Source organism: Plecotus auritus, assembly GCF_963455305.1.
Source record: "Plecotus auritus genome assembly, chromosome: 1".
Classification (NCBI taxonomy): Eukaryota; Metazoa; Chordata; class Mammalia; order Chiroptera; family Vespertilionidae; genus Plecotus; species Plecotus auritus.
This window is the reverse complement of record NC_137770.1, coordinates 29,605,059-29,630,778: the sequence shown is the minus strand read 5'-3', so window position 1 is coordinate 29,630,778 and position 25,720 is coordinate 29,605,059. Positions and strand designations below refer to the sequence as shown.

Below are 25,720 nucleotides of genomic sequence, written 5' to 3'. Positions count from 1 at the left end.
CTCATTTCCATTATCTAAATCTTAGAAAACCTGGTCACAATATTAATAATGTTAAAAATTTAATTAGCACTTTTTTCTTACAAAGTACAACAAACAAAAAAAACAAACAAACAAAAAAGACTGATAGCCGAAACCGGTTTGGCTCAGTGGGTAGAGCGTCGGCCTGCGGACTCAAGGGTCCCGGGTTCGATTCCGGTCAAGGGCATGTACCTTGGTTGCGGGCACATCCCCAGTGGGGGGTGTGCAGGAGGCAGCTGATCGATGTTTCTCTCTCATGTTTCTCTCTCATCGATGTTTCTGACTTTCTATCCCTCTCCCTTCCTCTCTGTAAAATATCAATAAAATATATTTAAAAAAAAAAAAAGACTGATAATGGTCAGGATTACAACACACTTAACTGCACACTTATATCATATTACTTAGCATGATGCAACAATGGATGATCTATTATTGTGAATCCATGGTTGTCAACATTAGGAGTCAGGAGATAAAAGAGCAATGGCCACTAAGGAAGGCAGATAAACTATGTCATATCTATTTCACACTAAAAATTGACAGCTATTGCTTTCAGTTTATTTTCTTAGCCCATCTCATGGTTTCTATTTTTTCTTTTCCAATTAACCATTTGCCTGCCATAAGCATCTATAGACCAACTTTAAAAATCATTTTTCGTGAGAATTTTCAACCGAAAATATTCAAGAACACCCGAATTGTAATATATTTATTTTTATAATATTCATTGCAAATTGATTTTTTAATTAAATTCAAAATATCATGGCGTGTGGGGATGGTTTCCGTTTTGGACACGTGGCAATTAACTGGTTAAAAAAATTATTTTTAATTATAGTTTACACACCTATTAGTTTCTGCTTTACAACATAGTGATTCCAACATTCATATACCTTACAAAGTGATCACCGCAATAAGTCTAGTAACCATCTGTCACCGTATATAGTTATTACGATATTATTATGATCTCATGGCTAGATGGGCCAAGACATTCTAAAGTTCTAGAAAACTCTGTTCCCTATGCTGTACATCACATCCCTGTGTCCTCTCATTGCTTCTTTTCTTTCCTTTCAACCTTCTATACACATGACTGAAAAGCAGGAACTTTTATGTCCTGGGATGCTAAACTTTCAGTCCTAAAATCAGGACAGTTCCAGGCAAACTAACATGGCTGATTACCCTGAATCAATACCATCTTTATCTATCCATCCCAAAACTTCTCTACTGAACTTATCCTTTCTTGCTTCATCTCAACCAAATATGTCCTCTCAACCCCTTTTTACCTGCCTTGACTTTAACCTCAGCAAACTCGCCCTCTTGACTCCCCCTTAATCTCAACCTGTGTAGCACCTGTAAATCTCAACCAATCTTATCCTCTCAAATTGAGTCCACCTCATCCTCTCTACCCTATTTGAAAACAACCTCACCCAAACAATGACTCTTGACTTCACCTCAGTTTGACTTCTCAACATCAACCTCTCAATCTCAGTAGGTCTTGCCCTCTGATCCTTATCACCTGAACTCTGTCCTCTCCCCCTCCTTCCATAGACCGCGACCAACCATACCTCCCATCCTGTACTCTCGTTGTTCTCTTAACTTCAACCAACCTTGTCTCTCACTTCAATCAACCCTTTTCTCTCAACTGTACCTAACTTTGTTCTCTTTACTTTAACCCTATCTTCTAGACCCCATTATCCCAATCTCTCTCATTGTCTTTCCTTAACTGAGTGATTACCATCACCATTTATCCAATCCTCATAACCAAAACCTCAAGTCATCTGAGATTTATTCATATTTTTATATTACGTACATCAATCACATCAGTCACCAAATACTATCAATTTGCTGCTAAACTTTCTTCTGGAACCCGATTATTTCTCTCTATCTTCATTGTACATGTTTTATTTCAGGTTCCATTATTGTTCATCTATAATACTGCCAAAACAACATAACAGGTCTCTTCACCTCCAGCTGAAATAATCTCTTCCCTCCATCTTCATCCCCCAAACACCATTATCCATCCTGTCCTCTTGTTACAGGAGAGATATTTCTAAGATGAAAATCTGACCATAAGCCTAATACTCCCCTCAGTGTTATAGAATAATAATCATTTCTACCAGTTAGCTCTTACTCATTCTTAAAACTTGAATTCAAAGGTTGATACTTCTAGGAAACCTTCTTGAATATCCTTCCCAAGTCTAAACTGAAGTTCTAGTAATGTTTGATGCAAAATTCTAATGTAGCATTTTTTCTGAGCATCTATATATATAAAAGCCTAATATGCTAATTGTCCCTCCAACCATTCGACCAGTTGCTATGACGTGCACTGACCACCAGGGGGCAGATGCTCTAACAAGTAGGTTAGCTTGCTGCTGGGGTCTGGCAATCGAGACTAGGCGAGATGGGCTGGACACACCCTGGAGCCCTCACATGGTTCTTCTCCAGCCCCAATCATGCACCAGTGGGGTCCCTCAGCCTGGCCCACGCCCTCTCGCAATCCAGGACCCCTCAGGGGATGTCAGAGAGCTGGTTTCAGCCTGATCCTCACAGGCCAGGCAGAGGGACCCCACTGGTGCACAAATCCGCGCACCGGGCCTCTAGTTATTATATGTTTGGGTACATATTTATATTTAGATGTCTTCCAATCTTGATTATGCTATAAGCTTTGTAAGAACCAATTTATTAAATCTTTATCTATTGGACCTAACACATAATAAATATGACAAATATTCAATTATTTTTCAAATATGTACATGTCTGCCCTGGCCAATGTTGCTCAGTGTTTATAGCATCAGCCCAAGCACTGAAGGGTTGTGAATTCAATCCCCAGCCCTGGTCAGGGAGCATTCAGGAGGCAACCACTGAATATGTCTCTCTCATATTGATATTTCTCTCTCTCTCTCTCTCTCTCTCTCTCTCTCTTTCTCTCTCTCTCTAACCCCCTCTCCCTCCCTCCCTCTCTCTCTAAAAAATCAATGGGGAAAAAAAATATCCTCGGGTGAGGATTAACAACAATAAGAAAAAATGTACATGTCATTCTACTTCCAAAAGTCAGATTATTATGACTTTCATCTTAAAGCAAAAGGGGAAAAATTCCTCAATAAAATAATGGGGAATGCTAATAGAAACTTTTTAATTTAGTTGATGATAATCACTCTATTCCCTTACAGAAACCATTGTACATTCTTTTAAAATGAATGTAATATTTATTCAAAATCTATTGTCTTTAAGATTAGCTAGAGTTGGTGTTTCTCTTAAACCATAAAATTAACTGAGAACATTGAATACTCTTTATTTTTGCACCCATATTACTGAGGTCTGCTAATGAAATATATATATTACTTGGAAAAAAACCTCCAATATCAAATGTGAGTCACAAACAAAAACTACCTACTTATCAATCAACCAGAGTTCTTATGTAACACTTGGCTTAAATTTGACAGTAATTGTGTAATCACAGAGCGTGAGAATACTAGCTCTACCCCTCAAAAGCCACGTGACCTTAGTAGACAAGTTACTTAACCTCTCTGAGCTTCAGTGTCCTCACCTGTAAAATAAAAACAACCATATACATATGAACCAGTACAGTCCTTCCACAAAGGCATACCTATAAAGATAGCTATAACTCTTTATTATGAAAAATAATTTTTTTAGTATTAGTTATTAATAATGCATAGCAATATAATGTATAAAATTACTGGTATTAATATGAAATAGCTAATTTATAACTAAAGTAATAAAATGGAGTGAATTGTTGTCCCATGTACTTTAGTCCCTTCTAAATCCCCAAAACAACTATATCAGAGCAAGTGTGGCAGAAAACTAACATTGCAAATTTTCTAGTGAATGAGGAGAAAGATTAGTAAATTCTTCACATTTCATGATTCATTTCCAAGTGATCATTAATATTATTTTAAAGAATAAGCAAGAGCCCAATCATTATATCAGTCTTGAAAAGCTAGATAAAACTCAAGACTGCTTAATATACTGAGTATACACATCTCCTAAACCAATACATACATATACACAGACACATGTCAATCCCAAATACAGTTCTTACTTTAATCTTCACAGCATCATAACGGATTTGCGAAAACTCACGAAGACCAAAAGAACCTCCAACAACCAACAACTGAAACAAAGAAAGGAAACAATTAAACAAAACAGAAGGACAGAATTCAGTCTACCTGTAGATCACTTATCTAAATGCCAATAGTGACAGATTATACAAATCCTATAGATTATTTTTCCATTCATCTTTCAGAGTAGATGCTTTATGTACTGTACTGGGAAACATTTTAGCACATTACCAAATACCAAAACCAGTACCCCATACCTGTACTTAACCTTACGGTTTAAATAATATCATCACAAGCATTATATTAGTTGATCCTTACAAAAGACCCATGAAATAAAGAAAAAAATCCATTTAATAAATGACTTGTTCATTATCATAATGGATAACGCCAGGAATAAAATTCTGGCCTTGTTTCTTCAGGACCAGTGGGAGAGCATTTTTTCTCCATTACCCTACCAAGTGATAAGAGTCTCATGAAATATGCCATACTTCTCAGTATATTTTCAATCTCAAAAGAGCCCTCAAATTGTCCTTGCTGCTTTATCATCTCCTCCAATAACCTAATGAGCTTCAATTCCTCATCCTAAAGCTGCAAAAGTATAACAATTTGGAAAACATTAAGTTTAATCTCTACCTTTCTTTTTATATCAACACCAGTGTCCCGGTACACAGATTCGTGCACACTGAAAGGAGATTAATTAAAAGAAATATTTTAATATCACTATTCGCCCTTTCTCTATAATAGAAGTGTCAACCAAATTCACGATCAACAATGACAGATAGAAACACACACAATCGGCGTCAGTGAGAGCTTTATATGTATTTCGCAGGCCCGAGTCAACTTAGCCTTTTATATATATATAGAATAAACTTAATTAGAACTGCTTTCTGGTTTAGCTAAACTTTTTCCAGCCCAGTGAAGCACCCCAGCTTCTCTTTCAGGTAATTGTCAGCAACACAGCAGTAAATATCAACATGAAGCACATTATTATTGTAGATCATGCAGGGAGAACAACGGGTAAAATATTTAACTGTAGCAATGTTTGACTATATTCTGGGCAGTGAGAAAACCTGAAGTCATTTTCAAGGTCCACCATTTCTTACTTCTTTTCAGTCGGGTCAAATTCCTAAGCTTTCTAAATCTCCGTTTTCCAGCTAATGAAAAGAAAATAGGATTCTACCAAGTCTCCTATCCACCTACTCCAGGACTTCTGTGAGGATCAAATAAGATGAGGCACGTGAAAAACCTTCACAAACATTTGGTTAAAGTGTAAAATGTTTGCACCTGGCTATAAAGCAAGTCATGTTCCTGGGCTGAAGAAACTCTGAGGCTAGTCGCTATAGAGAGGAAGCTGGGCGTTGCTATGTGACGTCATTACCCGGCACCCACAGTGACCCTTTCTGGACTGGACTGGGTTGTGGGCTGTATTTTGTGCCATAGGGTCTTGGCAGCATTGGCTGCAATTTGGTGGGGTGTTGCTCTGTGGTGGTGGCAGGGCCTGTGCCCCACTTGGGGGAAGCTGAGTGTTGATTTGTCGGAGCCAGGTCTGGGTTGCCATTTATTTTTAAATGGCCAGTGCGCATCATGGTAGCTCCTGTGTTGAGCGTCTGCCCCCTGGTGGTCAGTGAGCATCACAGCTACTGGTCAGAGGGAAGGATGGATATTTAGCCTTTTGTATACAGATAATATTACCAACTAAAGAAATACAGCCCTAGCTGGTTTAGCTCAATGGACAGAGCGTCGGCCTGCGAACTGAAAGGTCCCAGGTCTGATTTCGGTCAAGGGCACATGCCTGGGTTGTGGGCTCGTTCCCCAGTGGGGGACTTGCAGGAGGCAGCCAATCCATGATTCTCTCTCATCATGGATGTTTCTATCTCTCTCTCCCTCTTCCTTCCTCTCTGAAATCAATAAAAATATATTTTAAAAAAAGGAAATACAAAAAGATATGAAACATCATGACATAAAAAGTTATAATTTTGAAACTGGAATACCAACAAAACCTTCAGACCATGAATTTCAAAACCCAATAAATCTGATCACATAAAAACTTAAAACATCTATCCCAACAAATACATGAAATTAAAACAACACAGCCCCAGCCAGTTTGGCTCAGTGGATAGAGCATCAGCCCGAGGACTGAAGGGTCCTGAGGACTGAAGGGTCCCAGGTTTGGTTTGGGTTCAGTTCTGGTCAAGGGCACATACCTCGGTTGCAGGCTCAATCCCCAGCCCTGGTCAGGGCACATGCGGGAGGCAACCAATACCATGTTTCCCCGAAAATAAAACATCCTCCGAAAATAAGACCTACTTACAGGTTTCCTTCTGAGTGAAATATAAGGCACCCCCCCGAAAATAAGGCCCCCAGGCTCTGTCTCAGAATGAAAATTAATTTACCGTAAACTGGTCGCTAGGGCCGCCCCGACTAGCATCTAGCAACCAGTGACATTACGCAGAGTCCTGACGTCACTGCTGTGTGGAGGCGGAGCGGAGGTCGGAGTGAGCGGTGAGCGCGGGGCGGGAGAGAGGAGGAGACTTTCGCAAATGCGTGTAGAAGAACAGGAGGATTAGAGTGGACGGGACGCGGCGAAGGTGGTGAGTGCTGGTCTGTCTCTGGTGACACTACCTGATGCTCGCGGCTGCCTTCATGATGACTGAAGGTTCTCAGTCAGTGGCAGACCCTGCTCCAGCCCAGATCCAGGCCCCAGCAAGCCCAGTGACAGTCCCCAGGCAGGCCCCAGGGGGTAAATGTCTGATAAAGGGGTAGGGGGGATGTCTGGTGAAGGTGTTCAGTGGCACAGGGGTGGGGGGAGGGGGATCACTTAAAATGACACAGGAGGTTCAGAGGGGGCAATCAAAATGACACAGGAGGATCAGAGGGAACGATCAAAATGACACAGGAGGATCAGAGGGGACAATCAAAAGGACACAGGAGGATCAAAAGGGGTTACTAAAATGGTAATCCCCCTCTGATTCTCCTGTGCCATTTTGATTCCCCCCTCTGATCCCCCCTGTGTCATTTTGAGTGATCCCCCTCCCCCCACCTTGATACCCCAATTCCTTTTTTTTTTTACCCCTAGAAATGAGCGCAAAAAGAAAAAGCTACTCCGTGGAGTACAAGAAAGGAATCGTGGAAGACTCTTGGGGCCAAAATCTTACTGCTTTCTGCAAAGAGAAGATGTTGAGTATCCGATTGGTCCAAAAAATGGCGAGCAGAGTATGGTAACCTCATTGAACAAGTGGATAAGGGAAATGCTAAAAAGCGCAAGTGTGGATCAGGTCGGCAACCATTATTTTCCGAGCTGGAAGACCTGATCTGTGAATGGGTTGTTGACAGGAGAGCAAAGGCTTTGGTTGTGAATAGGGCTCAGATTCAAGAATTTGCCCTTGCAATGGCACCACAGTTTGACATAGCCCCTGAAGACTTCAAAGCATCACAACACTGGCTGGATAATTTCCTTCAGCGAAGTGAACTGTCTTTAAGAAGATCTACAACATTGTTTAGGTTGGAAGATACTCAAGTTATTAAGCGAGCACTTGCATTCAAGTCCTTTATTGATGATGCTGACTTCTCTAAATACAATCTTTCCAACATGATTGCTATGGATGAAACTGCAGTGTTTATGGGCCAATCATCTCAAACAATTGAACATTCCCTCCACTGCTTACGGAAGTGCACATGTTTCCTGTATTTTGGCAATTCGTCTGGATGGCACTAAAATCCCACCTTTAATCATTTCTAAGGGCAAGAAGGAAAAGATTGAACGTGTTTTGGGCGCTTTTATTCCTGAAACTGAAAAAGCCTGGGCCACACAAGCAGTTATAAGGAAGTGGGTCGATTTAATGCTGCCGCTTGTTATGCGAGGGAGCCAAAGAGGTCTGCTAGTCTGGGATGCAGCCAGCACTCACCGCGCTAAAGACATGAAGACATTTCTTCACAAAAGAAAAATAGATCAGATAATGATTCCCGCAGGAATGACGGCCTATCTCCAGACTCTTGATATTGCAATAAACAAGCCATTCAAAGACAATTTGTGCATGGAAATTAATGACTACATTGAAAATAGAATGGAGAGAAATCAGCGTGGAAACTTTGTGAAACCTAAACTGCAAGAAGTTGTGACTTGGGTGAAGAATTCATGGGAGAAAATCACTGACAGTTGCATTGCAAATACACTGCGAGCAGGCTACCTTGACAAGAAGTACTCATTTAAAGACAGTGCTATTGCTAAACATGAGAGATTTGGTCCACTGATTCTGAAAGAAATGGAGTCACAAGAAATTCACCAGGAAATTCAGGAATTGGATTGTTATGATGATGTTCCAGAAGATGATGACATGATTGTCATTGAATAAATGAGTAAATTCTTGATACAGTAGGATTCACAGTTTGTCTGGTTTGTGTTGACAACTACTGTACTACCGTACCGTATACAGGTAATAAATTTCCTTTATTTTCATTTAACAATAAATGTGTACCGTATTCTTCTTCATGGAAAAATAAGACATCCCCTGAAAATAAGACCTAGCGTGTCTTTGGGGGCAAAAATTAATATAAGACACTGTCTTATTTTCGGGGAAACACGGTAGATGTGTCTCTCTCTCTATTTCTCCCCCTCCCACTCTAAAAATCAATGGAAATATATCCTCGGGTGAGGATTAACAAAAATAAAACAACATAAGTCAAAAGACCACAAATCAGCTGTATACCTGTTACATATAATCAGTTAATATTTGCAATGTCCATATGTAAGAATTTTTTGTAAAGCGAAATACTTTTTATCTCTTTGTTTCAATGTAAAGACACACCCCTCGTTTTCCAAACTCCTTCTCAGTTTCCTTCTATTCATTCACCTTTACAATCTTCATACCTTCTCCCTATTCTCGACCAACTCTAAGACCCTACGTGATGTCTTCCAGTTCCATGGATTTAAATATAGCCTCTATGACCTACCAACCTCCAAATGTACACTTTCAATGGGAAATATCCCCCTGAACTGAAGACCTGCCTTCCTATTGGACATCTCCACTTAAAAGTCTAACAGGTATATACAAATTAACTTTTTTTTTAAGCCTCTTGATTTTTACCCCAACACTCTTTCTGCCCCAACCTGCCCGTAACCAATCTTTCATGTCCCGGAAAATGTCAATTACTTTCATCCAAATACTCCAGCCAACTTCTTTGGAGTCATCTTTAGCTCCTCTCATTCCTTTCTCAAATCAATCCATCCCTGACTTGTCACCTCTACTTTGCAAAATATTTCCTGAGTCTGACAATTTCTGACTTTGTCCTTCTCTAATACTGTAGTCCAGGCCACGATCCTCGCTCTCCTGGCCCACTGGAATCACAGGACCCGGGTTACAGTCTGGTCTTTGTCCCGGGTTCCCGGAAGGGAGCTAGTAACTTGGAACTTCCTGAGTTCTTTAAAAATATAAACATCGACCTTGTGAGGGCTGCTACGATGAGTAGGCGCCGTGCGGAACACTCAGGTCACAAGGCTTTCCTCAACTCAACAGCAACCTGGGAGAAGCCAGTCCACAAACCGGGACGCTGGAAAATGGAGATGCCCGAAACCGTACCGTTAAATGAAGTAAATCCGACTAGTTTCAGTGACCCCGTGTCACGTCAAGCTGTAGAGACGAGGGGTGGGGTGGGGGGCGGTTCAGCAATCATTCAGATTTGGATAAAAACCCGGTTCTCACGTGGCTCTCTGAAGCACCAGGGAAGGAAGGAGGGGGGACTCGAGATGCCATTACCAGCCAGAGACGAGAACAGGACTGCCTAAAAGCTCCAGCCTACCGCCAGCCCTTGCCTAGCCCAGGTTACAGGCCCCGGCTCTCCCCTGACAGACTTCCCGCTACCTCCACCCAGACAAACTTGAGGTCCCACCCCTTCCACAATCCCGCCCCATTCTTTCCTTCTGGACTCACCAACATGGGGACCCCGTAGCGAAGGGTCTTGTTCTTGCGCAAGGCGCGCGTTACCGCGTGTGTAAACATGACGGGACTCTCCGACCCGCGTGGACACCCGGCCAAGCTGGCCCGGCCTCACGCCCTCGCGAATCCCAGGGGCTCAACCTCCCTTCCAGACCAGGACGTCCCAGACTCGCCACCTTCCCTCGCCCTCCGGGGCAGGGTACGCCCCCGTCGGGCTTCCGCCAGGCAAAAGCAATCGACTCATCGTAACATACTCGCGCGTCCGTCCGGAAACTGGAGTGTCAGAGCTTGGTTCCGCACGCTGGCTTGGTAAGGATTTAAATGTTGTTTGTACTCGTGGGCAGGTGATATGGTAACCGGTACCGCCCACGTTCTGGGTCTTGACCACCGTCTCCTCAGAACACTCCCTGGGACACAGCCGCTCGATAAAATCAGCTAAGGAAAAAGTAAAGTTGGAGATCGTTTCTGTGGCTATTTGTGGGATGAGGAGTTTACCAGTTTAATATCGATTTTTAGAAATACATAAATCGCCACAAACGGTTAGGCTGAATGGTAATCAATATAGTGTCATGCTATCACTGAAGCTTTAATGCTTTTACTGTGAAAGAGCCTGTAATCTTCATTCATGAATGACAATTCTACAGTCATTCAAACGAGCACACCTTTTTGCAGGTCATTAGAAGGCTCCAGGAACATAAAGATGAAAATATATGATCCCTGCCTTAAAGAAACTGGCGATCTAATGGGCACTCAAATGAACATGTGTCGAACTACTGTGATAGTTTAGGAAACCGCACCCAGGTGCCATTTGCCAGGGTGAGTCAGAGAAAGCCTCACCTACCAAGTACTACATAGTCACTCCAATTTCTTAGCAAGGAATCTAAGGCCCTTTGTAATATGACTAACTTTGGCCTGTCTTTTCTGCCACTTTTCCTCTTTCACTCCATACTCCAGCCTGGAGGAGATATTATTCCCTGAGTATTCCATGAACTTCCACATCTTCAAAATGCAGATTCAGCCCTAACAGGTTTGGCTCAGTGGATAGAGCCTTGGCCTGCGGACTCAGGGGTCCCAAGTTTGATTCTGGTCAAGGGCATGTACCTTGGTTGCAGCACATCTCCAGTAGGGGGTGTGCAGGAGGCAGCTGATCGATGTTTCTAACTCTCTATCCTTCTCCCTTCCTCTCTGTAAAAAATCAATAAAATGTATTTTTTAAAATGCAGCTTCAGGAACACCAGATTCTTGAATCCTCCCTTACTCCACAGGCAATGTAAATTATTCCCTGCTAGGAGGTCCAGTAGCTTTTAACTAACATATATCACAGAGCACTATCACTCTTTAGTTTTAGTGTATGAAGTCATTGTTGCTCTGAATAACATATAAGTAAATGAAAATAACACAGTGGGAAGAATTCTTCAGTTTTAATGTGAAACTTGGCGTTTTCTTTTGGGTTCTGGGCTAAGGAAATGAGTCAAACCTGCCCACTTCAAAAGCATCACCTACACTGAGCCAAGGGAGGTTTAGAATGATCAGGACAAGGCTTATAAAAGTAAGACTTGTTAATTCCTTTCCTTATCCCTATTTCTCCAATCTTCCTTCACTCCAGTCTCTCCAAGGAAGAGACACATTGCAAACCTGGGGACTGGAGCAGTAAGAAAGGTGAGAGGACTTAACCTGAGAAGTCTGAGAGTACTGAGAGAAAATTACGTAGATTTATAGGAGAGTCTGGAGCATTTGTAGAATGCAGGGGGATTTCGGATTGAAGGGATGGGTTATAAACAGGATTGCTATGGTTTATAAACAGGGTCTCCTTTAATGTTGTGATTCATTTGTACTTTGTTTTGGATTGTTTGACTTATGCCTTTTGTTGTGTGTTTGTTTAATTAATCTTTGTGCAGGAAAAACACACATAGGGCCATAGCATTTATTAGAAGTTGTATTGTGATGTATGCAAATTTGTAGTAGGCATTGCTCCTCTCTTCATTCATTTCCTTTTGACATTTCAGAACTCATAAAGCATCCAGGTTAGTTAAGTCCATTATTTGTCCCCTTTCCCTCAGATCCTAGATGCCAAGCATGCTATTCTAAAAGCCCAGACCTTGCCTCAGCCAGTTTTGCTCAGTGGATAGAACATCATCCCATGGACTGAAGGGTCCTGATTTCAATTCTGGTCAAGGGCATGTACCGGTTGCAGCTTGATCCCCAGCCCTGATCTGGGTACATGTGGGAGGCAACCCATCAATGTGTCTCTCTCACATCAATGTTTCTCTTTGTCTCTTCCTCTCCTTTCCACTCTCTCTGAAAATCAATGTAAAAAAATATCCTCAGGTGAGGATTAACAAAAAATAAAAGTCTAGACCTTTTTCTACCTTTTAACTATATAAAAACATCACCATACTGGATCCAACTCCAATAAAGCCCTATACTCAACTAGTAGCTAATAATGGATTAAATAATATACATATACTCTAGGTAATGTTATAGCTAATAATCTGTTACCCTTTTCAGATGAAGCATATATTCTATTTAAGTGAATACAAGTCTTCAGCCTCTCATTTGTTCAATCATTCAAATAAGCATTTATTGAGAACTTTGAGATGGTCCTGAAGATGCAATTAAATTGTAAGAATTACAAGTATGCTGGAAGATTGTCAGGGGACAAATTTTGGGGCAGAGAGGAATTTAAGCACATATTGGATATTATTACATAGAAATTCTATTGTCTATGCTTAGTACTCACCTTAAGCATTACTGTGGTGTATCTCAGTTTCTTTATCTGTTAAATCAAATGACATTTGTCATCACTTTTACAATTCTCACTTTAAAAATGCACAAAATAGCTCATCAGTATGGGCTCTATTGCCTTTTCAGAAATACGACTCAAATCTCATCTGTGTGTTTCCAGTATTAACAAACAATCCAAATCCATTATAACGGTCACACTTCCAAGTGGGAGGATATAAAATTTATATGCAGGAAACAAGGTATCTCTACCACCCAAGCCAGTCCCTCAGCACTGGTATGTTCTTGATATCTAGGCAAGTTACCCTCCAGTATCTGCTCTACCTTCACTTGACTCATGCAGGTATATGAGAGGTATCAAAATCACCAATCTTGAGAGCTTTAGCACTGAGGTCAGGTTTTAGAACTATGGCCAGATGTAATGGCTATGGTATGGAAAGATTAGTTTCTTCATGAGTTTTTTATGGCTCCATAATTGACATATATTATCTAAATTGATTCACTCAAAAACCTTATAATTTTCTTAATTTTGTAAAATATATTTTTATTGATTTCAGAGAGGAAGGGAGAGGGCAATAGAGATAGAAACGTCAATGATGAGAGAGAATCATTGATTGTCTGCCTCCTGTATACCCCACACTGGAAATCCAGCCTGCAACCCTGGCAGTGCCCTTGATCAGAATTGAACCCTGGACCCTTCAGTCCTCGGGCTGACATTCTATCCACTGAGCCAAACTGGCTAGGGTGAAAAACCTTATAAATTTTAAAAGAGCATGATTGCAGACTCATTTTACAGGTGAGCAAATTGAGGATCAGGAAGAGTAAGAGGCTTGCACAAGGTCACACTTTGTAAAGTAGTACAAATGCCCCAATGCCGAGAACCAATTCCAGCATGTAATAATTACAAGAGTTTTACCAAAAGGTTGGTGACGCTTGGGCAGCTCAACAAGGGTGAGCCACATATGTAATTTACCGGTTGGAATCGGCTAGACGGCACTTCCCCCAAACCTGAATAGGATAATTGTTAGCTGACAGACAGCTCAGGGCATTTTATTGCCTCCTGTTGGCCAAACACCTGAAAAGCTGTAGGCTATTCCCCAAACTGATAATGTTTCTGTATTCTACCCTTTGATACCATACCCTTTGAAGTGTATATTTCCACCTTGCCTTAGGATAAATCGTGTTGAATAAAAGCACAGGTCCTTGGTCAGGGGAGAGTCTTTAGCTCCCTTTAGCTGAAGCTCCTCTGACCCCCCATGCCTTTCAAAATTATCTTTCATCTTTGGACTCCTTCTTAATCATCTATGCGCAGCCCCTTTCTCCAGAATGCTGAACCCTTTGTAAGGCTGGGAAAAGAACCCCGGCACCCCAACTGCTACTAAACTTCCTGTAGCATTTGACAATAGCGTTGACTGTCTCCTTCCTGAAATCCCCTCCTCCATGGATGTTTGGCTCTCATGGATCTTCTCTAACTTGGAGACCTCCTTTTCTCTTCTTCAGCTTTGTAGACTGAAAACTGGAGTCTTATCCTTTTCCCCTTTTTGTTCTGCCCCAGTGACTCTCAAACTGTAGTGTGCACAGAATCCCCTGGAGAGTTTATTAAAACACGGATTTCTCAGCCCCATCCTCAAAGTTTCTAATTCAGTACACCTGAAAATTGACTTTTCTAACAGACTTTGCTCCTGGTGGTCTGAAGATTACAGTGTGAGAACCACTGCTCTATTTTCTTTCCCTAGGTAAACTCAACTCTTATCTTGGCTTCAAATGTTATCACAGCATGGATGATTTCTGGTACATATCCAGTAGCCTCAATGGTTTTCGTACAACTCAAAGTCAGCGTGCCATGAAGATGTATTCCTTCTTTTCTTTCTCCCTCACTCTCTGCCTCCCATTCTTCTTTTTAATTACATAAATTCGAAGAGGAAGGGAAAGAGAGTTAGAAACATTAATGATGAGAGAGAATTATTGATCAGCTGCCTCTTGCATGCCCCACACTGGGGACTGAGCCCGCAACCTGGGCATATGCCCTCACCAGGAATCGAACCGTGACCTCCTGGTTCATAGGTCGATGCTCAACCACTGAGCTGTGCCAGCGGGGCTGTCCTAATTCCTATGGCTAGAACGAGATTAGTTAAGCATTGGCTACTCAGTTGCAAGTTCAGTCCAATTTGAAACAAGTTAAAATTAAGTCCTTGACATTATTTAGCTAGGGCAGTGGTCGGCAAACTCATTAGTCAACAGAGCCAAATATCAACAGTACAACGATTAAAATTTCTTTTGAGAGCCAAATTTTTTAAACTTAAACTTCTTCTAACGCCACTTCTTCAAAATAGACTCGCCCAGGCCGTGGTATTCTGTGGAAGAGCCACACTCAAGGGGCCAAAGAGCCGCATGTGGCTCGCAAGCCCCGGTTTGCCGACCACTGACTGCTAGGGGATCAACTGTTTCTTTTTTAATGCACACATTTCTCTTGTGATAGTGATCATTAACATTCTAGTTTCAGAATTATTCATGTATTGTCTTATTACTTTTTTATGGAATATAAGCTATGGCATGAATGGGGTTATGTCTGATACATTTCTGTCCTCCGTAATTTCCTTTGTAGTCCTAAACCACAATTCATAAATTCTGGAAAAACCAATAAATAAAGTGGCAACGGGAAAGGTGACAATGCTATGTCAAAGAAAAAACTGCTGTGTAACACTTTGGAAAAAATCAAAGCTAACTCTTCTGTACAAAAGTGTTAGAGGTCTCTTCTGTACAGATTAATGAAACAAAACAAAAAAAATCGCAGTTAATTGTATTGTTTCGAAGTGCTCTATTACCTAGATTGTGACACATTTCATCAGGGAGAGCACATCAGGAAAACTCTAACCTTCAATTGCCCTGGCAACTAAAGCCCATCTTAGGTTTGGGAGTAAAGGCAGAAATTGGAGAGACAGAGAACCCACTATAGTAGTCATGGTAGTGCATTCACTATGTCTTGTATTGTCTGTATTTTGATGTTCTGACACATGACCCTCTTGGGGTCAGCTAATTTTTAGAGATAGTAAACAATTCTATCATGAGTGCACTTTTTTTCTTCTTCTTTTAACCCTCATCTGAGGATATTTGGTTTTAAAATTGATTTGAGAAAGGAAGGGAGAGAGAAACATGGATGTGAGAAAGAAACATCGATCGGTTGCCTTCCTTACTCGCCCTGACTGAGGATTGAACCCACAAGCTAGATAAGTGCCCTGACGGGGGATCAAACATGCGTGCCCTTTTCAAATACAAACCGACTAATCCAGAGCCCACATTCCAACCACCTTCTGTATTGAGCTCTCACACTCAGGGTCATTATTCACAGGCTCCAATCACCCCAAGGCCAGGTACCAGACAACTGGGGACAGCTCCTTTGCCACAGAGACCATTGACATCACTCAAATTAGCCAATCCGAAGTCTGCTCACTTGGCCTGGCCTGTTCCTTCCCATGAAAACCACAATGAAGGCTCTTGTCCGCAGGTCCTCCCTCTCCCTCTGCCTTGTGACCAATGCCAGTGCTTCCCTGAGTGGCCCCACAGCATGGTGTGTCCCCTTGGGAACTGTAACAAATGGTCTTTTCCAAGTTGGTTGTCTCCTGATCTTTGGCCTTAAGTATTCTACTAATACACACTATTTAAAAGAGGTAGGAGGGCCCAGTCAGCGTGGCTCAGTGGCTGATTGTCAACCTATAAACCAGGAGGTCATGGTTTGATTCTCCGTCAGGGCACATGCCTGATTTCAGACTCAGTCCCCAGTGAGGCAGCGATCAATGATTCTCTCTCATCATTGTTGTTTCTCTCTCTCTCCCTCTCTTTCTCTCTCTCTCTCCCTCTCTGAAATCAATGAAAAAATATTTTCTTAAACAAAAGGAGAAAGCTACTAATCCTTTCTTATTCCTTCTTCTATCTGCACCCAGAGACACTATTTTATGTTACTAATAGTACGTAATTGTTCCATGAGTAAGTTTTCTACATACATTACTTTCTTCTTAAATTCAAGAGACAAGGGCAATATGGTAGAGTATAAGGAACACAGAAAAAGTTCTGCTTTTGACTTCAAATCTTGGGTGTTAAAACCCAATGACACTAACAAGGGACAGGAACTTCACATCTGTAACTTTCTCTTTTTCCATCTTTAAAATAGGGGAATGATTTCAATCTAATAAGGTTTGTTTTTTTAAATATATTTTATTGATATTTTACAGAGAGGAAGGGAGAGGGATAGAGAGTTAGAAACATCGATCAGCTGCCTCCTGCACACCTCCTACTGGGGATGTGCCCGCAACCAAGGTACGTGCCCTTGACCTGAATCGAACCTGGGATCCCTCAGTCCGCAGGCCGACGCTCTATCCACTGAGCCAAACTGGTTTCGGCTCTAATAAGGTTTTTTAAAACGCTAAGTGATTTCCACTACAAAGTGCCTGGTGAGTATATAATATCACTAGTATTTTTATGTGAGTCCTTGAATTTTGAGTTGTGTCCTGGCCATGCTGGGGGCTCAGTCAGGTCTGACAATGGTCATTCAACTCATTTCCAGAATGACATGAAGGGAAATTTTTGTTGGACTTTCTCTGGCTTTCTTGGCGGATAAAAGATTTTAAAACACACACACACACACACACACACACCTAGGAAATGTGTCAATGTTCTTCAGTCTGGAACTCGAAAGAGACCAACATTTGGGCGCTTTCTCCTCTCAAATTTACTCCTGAAAGTCCATCACAACCTGCAATAGTCTTTGTTAGCGGTCCTCAAACTCTAGTCTGGCAGGGCCTGCTGGTTTTGTAAGTAAAGTTTTCCTGGAACACAGCCACACTTTTGCTTAGATACAGTCTATGGTTGCTATCACACTAAAACTGCAAAGAACCAAGGCCCATAAGCCTTACATATTTACTATCTGGTCCTTCATGAAAAAGTTTGCTGAGCCCTGGATTTTGCTGTTCAAATTCTAGTTTCTTTCTGTGACGGATTAAAAAGGTTCACCAATTCTTTGCACTACCTCCCATCAAGGGGTGGAGTTTAGGGCCCCTTTCATGGTGACTCTGGGCTTGGCCAGGGCTTGGCCTGGCGAATAGGACATCAGCAATGTGAAGGATACAAAGCTTGATTAGTGCTTTCCACATTGGGGCTGGCCTTCTGGAAACACTTCCCTAAGACCCCCCTCTCCGCCCCAGTCTGTGAGCCCAATCTAGTCGTTTGTAAGATGAAAGGCAATGTGGAGAAGATCCAAGGCACCTAGCTAGTAGCCAGCACTAATGTCCAGGACTACCTATGCTCTGCTCTGCCATCAGATAAATGCAGCTGCTTGTGACCCCAGGTGATATCAGGAGGAGAAACACTCAGGCAGCCCATAGAATCTTTTAAAAGTTTATTAAAATATTGATTTAAGTCACTTAATTTTGCAGTGGCTTGTTATATAGTTGATAACTGACATCTGTTCTTCGCCCATCGGGGAGAAGGTGGCCATTCTGTACACACAGCAGATACAGATTCGCACTTGGATTCCAGGCCTGCACTTTGCTTAAGCTCTGTGACAGAGCCATAATGACCAGTGTAAACTGCCTTTCCTGTTCACAACAAAGTCAGTTATAAGCAGAGTCAATATTCAGTTCTGATAAATCCTTTTTCATCCTATGGCACAAACCCATTTCTGCCTCTATGTACCTTTTATGGGTTTGGGGGTTGAAGGGACCAGAAGTAAGATACTAAAGGTTGGCAATTGCCTTCAAACGTTGTATGTAAATGCAGAAGGGTACAGCTACTGCTATTTTGTACCTGGTGTAGCCAATTCCCTATTATCCACAATGGAAGGCTGAGCTAGCATGGTTGAACCAAATTCAGTAAACTAAACTTGCATTTTCTGGATTGCTGAGAAGTGAACTCCTCATTGGCTTTAAGTAAATTCCCAGATCTGGAACTAACTAGCTATGTATCATGAGCAAGTTAACCTCTTTAAACCATGAGTTACCTTACCTGTAAAATGGGATTACTGACATTATGTTGCATAATTGGGAGATTTTTTTTATCTTAGTTATGCAAAAGAGCACCCCAGGATAGTGCCTGACACCATGGAGACTAGGGACAGTACAGTGCCATGGTTATGTTTGCAGGTTCTAGCTGTATAACTGGGGGCGGGGGGGGGGGTTTAACCCCTCAATGCCTCGCTCATCTCACTGTAAAATGGGAATAATGACAACAGTTGTTGTGAGGCTTAAATGAACACATGCTTAGGACAGTAGCTGAAATGCTGAAAAGAGCTCAATAATCGTTAGCCAGTTAATAGTAGTACATTATAGTGCCCTTCCTTATCTCCTTAGTCAAAGCTAAGCCTCAAATTGATCATTTAGATGTTTCTTTCCTCTTTCCATTGTTTTGTCAGAGGCACTACTCTTAAGAAGTTGGCAAAAAGAAAAAAAAAATTCAGTAATCTCCAAAATAAGGTGGAAAAATTATAAAGATCACTGACAAATGCAGCAATTTTTTATTAAATGCCAATATTGAGCGAGGCACGGTTGAATCTCATTTGCTCTATCTGGTATCAAATAGCAAAGCTTAGGAAATTATCATTTATTTGACGGCATCACTAACATATTTAATCTGTAGTTATATTTCCTAGAAGATAGTTTTATGCCCATGTATCTTCCAAGATGCTATAGGGCATCTACTTGCTATTTAGGTCCAGGAAGCAATGTGACACTAGGATCAAAGTAGAAAGGAAGCAAAATAAAATAAGGTTCATAAGGAAAATAATCTTATAAGAACTAATATGGCCCAGGGATAACATGCACAAATATCCAGCAATAATAATTTCATATTCAAATCAGCATTGCAGATACAGAATTAAAATGGAATTGTGTGATTCCATTTGCCAATCTGCAAATGAAGGATTATTCAACTTTCCTGATTGGTCAATACATTTAATAATTACAGTAACTACAAAGTTCTTTTGTACATGACTCTGTTAATGATCGATTTGCATCTGAAAACATTACCCAGTCCTCTCCCTTTTCACTCAGCAAAAAGAACATGAACAGGAAGGACAACATTTAGAGAAACAAGACCTGGTGTTTGTATAACTTAATTCCTTAGACACAGCAATGCCTTCTTGTATGTTATTACATTATCATCAAGTGCATCAGGTAAGAGATTAGGTGCTTTGTAGCCCAAATATAAATATCAACATAAGGCAAGAGTTTATGGCAGTTAAGAACCTGGTTCCAATCAGAACAGAATTCCTTAAAATACTGGCTCCCTTTTTATCACAATTACCCTTTTAAATGTAAATGCTGGTCTCTAAGATTTGCAGATAAAAGAGAAACAGAAAAAGGGGCTTACCCAAGATCATAATCACCTTCCAACTTATTATAGCTGAGAGGTAAAGAGTTTCATAACTCAATATTCTGCTTCTTGGTGATATTAGAAAAATTATTTAACATCAAGATCACCAATAAATACTCCACCACTTTCCAATAATGAAATTTTAGCTTAAGAGTGACTATATGTTATCTTTGTATCTTCAGCACCTAGCATGCACTCATTTGCTGAAGGAAAAGAAAACCCTCATCTGTACAAAGATAAGTTTGGCTAGATTTGACTACAGTAAAATCTTTATTGGCTCCACACGAAATTATATCTTAACTTGCTTATTTATACAATAAAAACAATGTCCAATGTCAAAAAACATACTTCTCTAGAACTATTGAAATTAGTCTCAGAAGAGCTCATTTAATTGAATTTGACGTTAGATCTTTCTCAGATTATTCTGTGGCATCTCCCAATTATGCATGAAGCTTGCAACACACTTGTGTAGTCCATCAGTTCCTTTGGTCTTTATTTAAGACCCAAAGAGAGAAGATGGAAGTGGATTGAGATAAGAAAAAAAGAAAAAGAAAAAAAAAGGAGTTTTGTATATGTTCATGTAGTAGATACATTCAAGACATAAAGATGAAATAGAAAGAGCACTTATGCAACAAAGCAAGTGTGTGATCTGGGTTAAGTGAGCTCACATCCCTGAGCCTTCATTTCTCATCTGAGACAAATACATCCTAGCATCTTCCAGATTCCTTCTGCTCCAGGGTTCTAGTTTGCTTCTGATTTAACAGATGCACAACCTGAAACGCTACTACATTTTGCTGGAGGTTGATCAGTCATTAGCAAATCAGAAGCCAACGAATGTTCCACTTCTTATTCCACATCTATACTTGGGCAGAAGCTCATGGAGAGCTGGGCTCTAAAAAAGCCCAAGTGGCCTGGCCAGCGTCGACCCAGGAATCAAGAGGTCACCAGTTCCATTTCTAGTCAGGGCACATGCCCAGGTCGTAGCCTCGATCCCTAGGAGAGGCAGTCAATCAATGATTCTCTCTCATCACTGATATTTCTCTTAAAAAATCAATAAAGTAGAGGGAAAATTGCAATATAAGCTTCCATTTTAAGAAAATAAAATAAAAAGACCCAAGTGAAATCCTCAGTTGTGGCTGGAGCCATGTCTGTATGTAACTTAAACGGTGTCTAGGTTTAAATGCCATAGAGTATTTTTTGTTTTGTGGTTTGTTTTCTTTGTTTTTTTGTTTGTTTTTTACTGACACTGCATACTAGAATCACCTGGTAAACTTTATTTTATGATGCCTGACTTCCACACCCAGAAAGTCTGTTGAATTGGCCTAGATACAGCCTCGGCATCAGAATTCTTATAAGCTCTCCAGGTAATTCTCACCTGAGAAAATGGGGACGATTATTGGCATTCAGAAGTGATTCTTAAACTTTAGCTGAATCCATCACCTGGAGGGATTATTACTGATTGCTGGGTGCCCTACTCAGTTTCTGAATCAATAGGTCTGGAATAAAGCCCAAGAACTTGCTTTTCTAGCAAGTTCCATTTCTAGTCAGGGCACATGCCCAGGTCGTAGCCTCGATCCCTAGGAGAGGCAGTCAATCAATGATTCTCTCTCATCACTGATATTTCTCTTAAAAAATCAATAAAGTAGAGGGAAAATTGCAATATAAGCTTCCATTTTAAGAAAATAAAATAAAAAGACCCAAGTGAAATCCTCAGTTGTGGCTGGAGCCATGTCTGTATGTAACTTAAACGGTGTCTAGGTTTATGATGTTGATGCTGATGCTTTTAACCAGAGACCTCACTTTGAGAACCACTGCCAGTGAGGAAATATCACTGATGGTGGCACCTGAAGACCTGAGTTTAAATCTTGATTGTTATTACCACCTATGCAATCTTAGGAAAGTAATTTTATTTTCTTTAGTGTCTTTATAACAATACTTAGATTTCAGAGTTGTGAGGCATGAACAAATAGTGTTATCAATCAGGGTTTAGTACAGTACCTGGCACAAATGCAGTAACAAACATTAATCTCCCTTTTCCATTACACATGACTAGAGGGTGTGATTAATTAAATTAATAGCACAGATTAAAACTTGGCAGGAAATGGAAATACACAATTGAAGCAAACAATGTCTTATTAGGATTATATGTATAATATAGGATGATATAGAGAAGTGTTCTAAGTACATGGTCTTAAAAATACTTTAAAACTTTGAACACAATAATTTAGGTAGTAGAAATAATACAATCTATAAAACGGCAGGAATATTCTATTCAATTCATAAAAAGCATGGATTTTTTTTTAAAAAGACCTACAATGGATTCTGACATCTTATCTAAAATGTAGTCTTCTAAAGAATGAGAAACAAAAATATAGCATACCTGCCTAAAATGTTAATATATTGATCTTTAAATGCTATTTAAATCCAGGGAAAACCAAAATTAAAATGCATCAGAATCCCTATTATCGACCAAAGCAAAATTTCTACCAGCGATGGGATAGGTGTTCTCTTTATTTACATATACCAACAAATAAGGAACTAGAAAGAGCTTTCCTTTCCTTTGCTTCGTTCGGTATGTATGTCTCAGGTCCTCTCAAGAGTTAATGTACACACCCTGCGGTGAACCGTGGGAGGCCAGCAGGCCCCTACAGAAATGGCTACACACACTTCAGGTACAGGGAGGACCCCGAGGCTGAGCCTCCACAGTGGGCGGGTTGGGGCGAGAACTGGAATATTGTCAGTGTTTCTCTGAGGAATGTACAAATGCCAATTGTCTAGGTGAACAGTTCAGGTTTAAAGGCATAAGTCACATCAGGATTATTTAAAGCAAGTTTCTCCCTATAGGAATAGTTGACCCAGAGGCAAGGTCTTACTGGGATTTTTATTTTTAAAAGCCTTCCCTTTCCACTCTGGCCTCGTGTCATTATGCGGTAGCTTTTTTTTCTGAATGCCTTTAAAAAATGTGATGGCTGCATGGTGCTGTGCATAGTACCATTTCTTTTATTATTGTGTTCAACTGTTACTTAACCTGATAACATGTGACTTTTCCTAACTAGACTGTGGCTCCTCAAGGATCCTTAACTCGTCCCCTTCCTCCACGGAACGTTCTCAGTGATGGTTGCTCAGTTCTCAGTAACTGTTCCCTTTTGCTGTCTGCAGTGTACATTTGACACCAAACTTACATTGCCCTGACTATGCAGATTCCATTTTTATGGATATAGGTTTGGTTCCCAACTGGAACCAAAAAAAACCTTTAGGATGGAGGCAATATGTATTTTCTTTCTTTGTAAAAGTGTCTTAACAAAGCTGATGTCCAATCAACATTTGTAAAATACTTGTTAGATCATCTATGCTAAATAATAGACACAACCGCTTGCCTGAGGGGAAATCCTCACACTCTTGTTGTCAACATTGTATGTATAAGGCCTATAGTCTAGCTAGTATGTTTGGAAGATGGAAATGGTTTTCTTAAAGCCAGAAAATTAGGCTTGGTTCACCTCTCCTTCATGCTTTAAAGCCACCCTTCAATACCACTTACACAGGACGGTTCCCACTTCATTATTAACCTCAGTATTCCCCGGCATCCATTCATCTGCATCTTTCTCTCAAGGTTTCCCTATGAAACTTCCCTTCCCCCTAAAACAAACAAAACTCTTTTCTTCCCCTTCCCTGCAAAGTGGTTCATTCATTAAAACCATAACCAGTGTTTCGTGTTTTTTCAAAAAAATAACAAACTAGCAATCCAAACTCTCTAAACTGAACTGAATCAGAAGCAAGGCTGGTTTCATGCCCACCCTGCCGAGAGCAGTTCCCTCGCTCAGAGTTTGCCTGTAATTAGCCCCCGGAGAGGGGCAGGCAGCCTGGGGTTTAGGCACCACCTTGGAGGCACTATCTTTTTCCTTTTTGGAGTTTTTCCCCTGGGTTGTTTTGGCCCCATCACTACAGCTCTGACCACAATCGTTCCAGCTGATCCGTTCACAGGCTGTGAGGTATCAAAAAAGTCACTAAGGTAGGCCAGAGATTGGTAAGATTTATCTCTAAACCTCGAAGGTTTTCCGACAGATTGACTTGCGCAAAGCTGGATTATGGCATTTTCCTCAACTTCACCTTAACTGTTATGAGAAATAAGAATTCTAAGATTTTAAAGTAGTTGCTTCAGTTTCCTTCCTTTTTCTTACGACTCAAACTGGGCATCCTGTCAGGTGCACTCTCTTACTCCCTCAATTCAGATCACCCCTTCCACCAGAAATCTAGAAACCAAGCAGCTTTCTACCTCTTCAGCTCTCCATAAGGCTTCACTGTTCACTATCATTTATGCATGTATGTGCATACATGCGTAAATACATATATATTTGTTTTTCACAAAGTAAAAATGGTCTCCTCACTGTATTTTGTTTGATATAGGCACCCAAGTATGTCATTAGAAAGTAAATAAAGGCCACAAAAATTTCCCAAGGAAGATCATTAGAAAGAAAAATCCTCTCTTCCTCTTATATCACACAGCTGGCCTTTGAGGCAAGCCAGCTAAGAAAACGGGTATCACCATGGTGACGGGAAGACTGGATTTTCCCTCTTTGGTTGCAGCTGATTCTATTGGCGGTCCTAGTAAAACATGTAACTCCTCATTTGTCCTAAGCAAGTCTTTCTTCAGCTTTCCTTCAAACAATGCCTTTACTCTCCCATCAGAATACGAGGCCTTGGAGATTTTGAAGAGCCAGGTTCTGGTTGGGAAGCAGTCTCTTTAAATCATGTGTGAGCTATGCAGAGAGAGGGCAAGAGATGGGAGAATGGCAGGGGAGGAGGAGGAGAGAAAGGAAGAAATGTTATCTTCATCAGGAGCACTGGAAGAAAGCGAGCTTTTCAAAGTTGTTGCCGGTATCTCATGAAGGCCCAGGCTGCCAGCATGGTGAGGGCAAACAGTGGCACCAACACCACAGGCATGGGAATACCGCTCGGCTCCCCTTCGCCTCGATGTCCTAGGGGCCCATTTTGCACCTGTAACTGGAAGGGAAAGAAAAATGTTAACTCTAATGACCAATGTGAGTTTACCACAACTGAAATGTCCGGGTTGACACATTACCTGGGTCTATAAACTCTAGACTACCCAAAGCTGCAAATCCAAGCACATCTAGCAAAGAGTGTCCTCTTGGTTTGTCCTCACTATATAGTTCAATGTCACTGATTCTTTGGAAACAAAATAAGTCTGATGGGGAGACATTTGCCTTTTCTGTGCTACTGACCTAAAGGGACCCCCGGGAATAAGCCAGTTAACCTCTTTCTGCTTTTGTACTGCCTCCACCAAGCTATATGTGTATCATCTCAGGAAATGAAGATATGAGATGAAGTCTATTGATCCTATAAGAAACCTGAAATTTATTGGTCGGGACAGGGGGGATGTCCATCTTCCTAGAATGTTTACTTAGAAAGAATCAGTCAGTAGAGTGCAATAAGAGCAGATCTGAGCAATGTTATTTAAATTATCTGTTATCTAAGCATAAATTGCACAAGGGGTAATTCCATTATTTCCAACTCAAAAGGCACCCCACTCCCTCCTAACATGAGGTTGTGTCCTTCCTCCCCTATTCTGTGACACTG

General features: G+C 40.9%; 2 protein-coding genes across 6 annotated transcripts in view; both read right to left on the bottom strand.

The window, feature by feature from the left end:
* LOC308250810 (cytochrome c oxidase assembly protein COX16 homolog, mitochondrial) overlaps positions 1–10,244 on the bottom strand; it is an 84,698-nt gene extending 74,454 nt beyond the window's left edge. For 3 of the 5 annotated variants that reach the window (XR_013960871.1, XM_080673545.1, XM_080673544.1), the window contains exons 1-2: positions 10,016–10,244; positions 4,070–4,141 (exon numbers count right to left, since the gene is read on the bottom strand). Coding sequence is in view for 3 of the 5 variants with exons in the window: in XM_080673545.1 (XP_080529671.1) it covers positions 4,070–4,141; positions 10,016–10,084 (141 nt within the window). In the remaining 2 variants the exon portion in view is untranslated. The remainder of the gene's footprint in view (positions 1–4,069; positions 4,142–10,015) is intronic. The other 2 variants (XR_013960872.1, XM_080673546.1) reach the window with 1 other exon arrangement.
* Positions 10,245–21,653: 11,409 nt separating this feature from the next.
* The window catches only part of LOC308250804 (synaptojanin-2-binding protein), a 34,178-nt gene continuing 30,111 nt past the window's right edge, over positions 21,654–25,720 (bottom strand). The window contains exon 4 of the mRNA XM_080673532.1: positions 21,654–25,126. Within this exon, the coding sequence (XP_080529658.1) occupies positions 24,986–25,126 (141 nt within the window). The 3' untranslated portion in view covers positions 21,654–24,985. The remainder of the gene's footprint in view (positions 25,127–25,720) is intronic.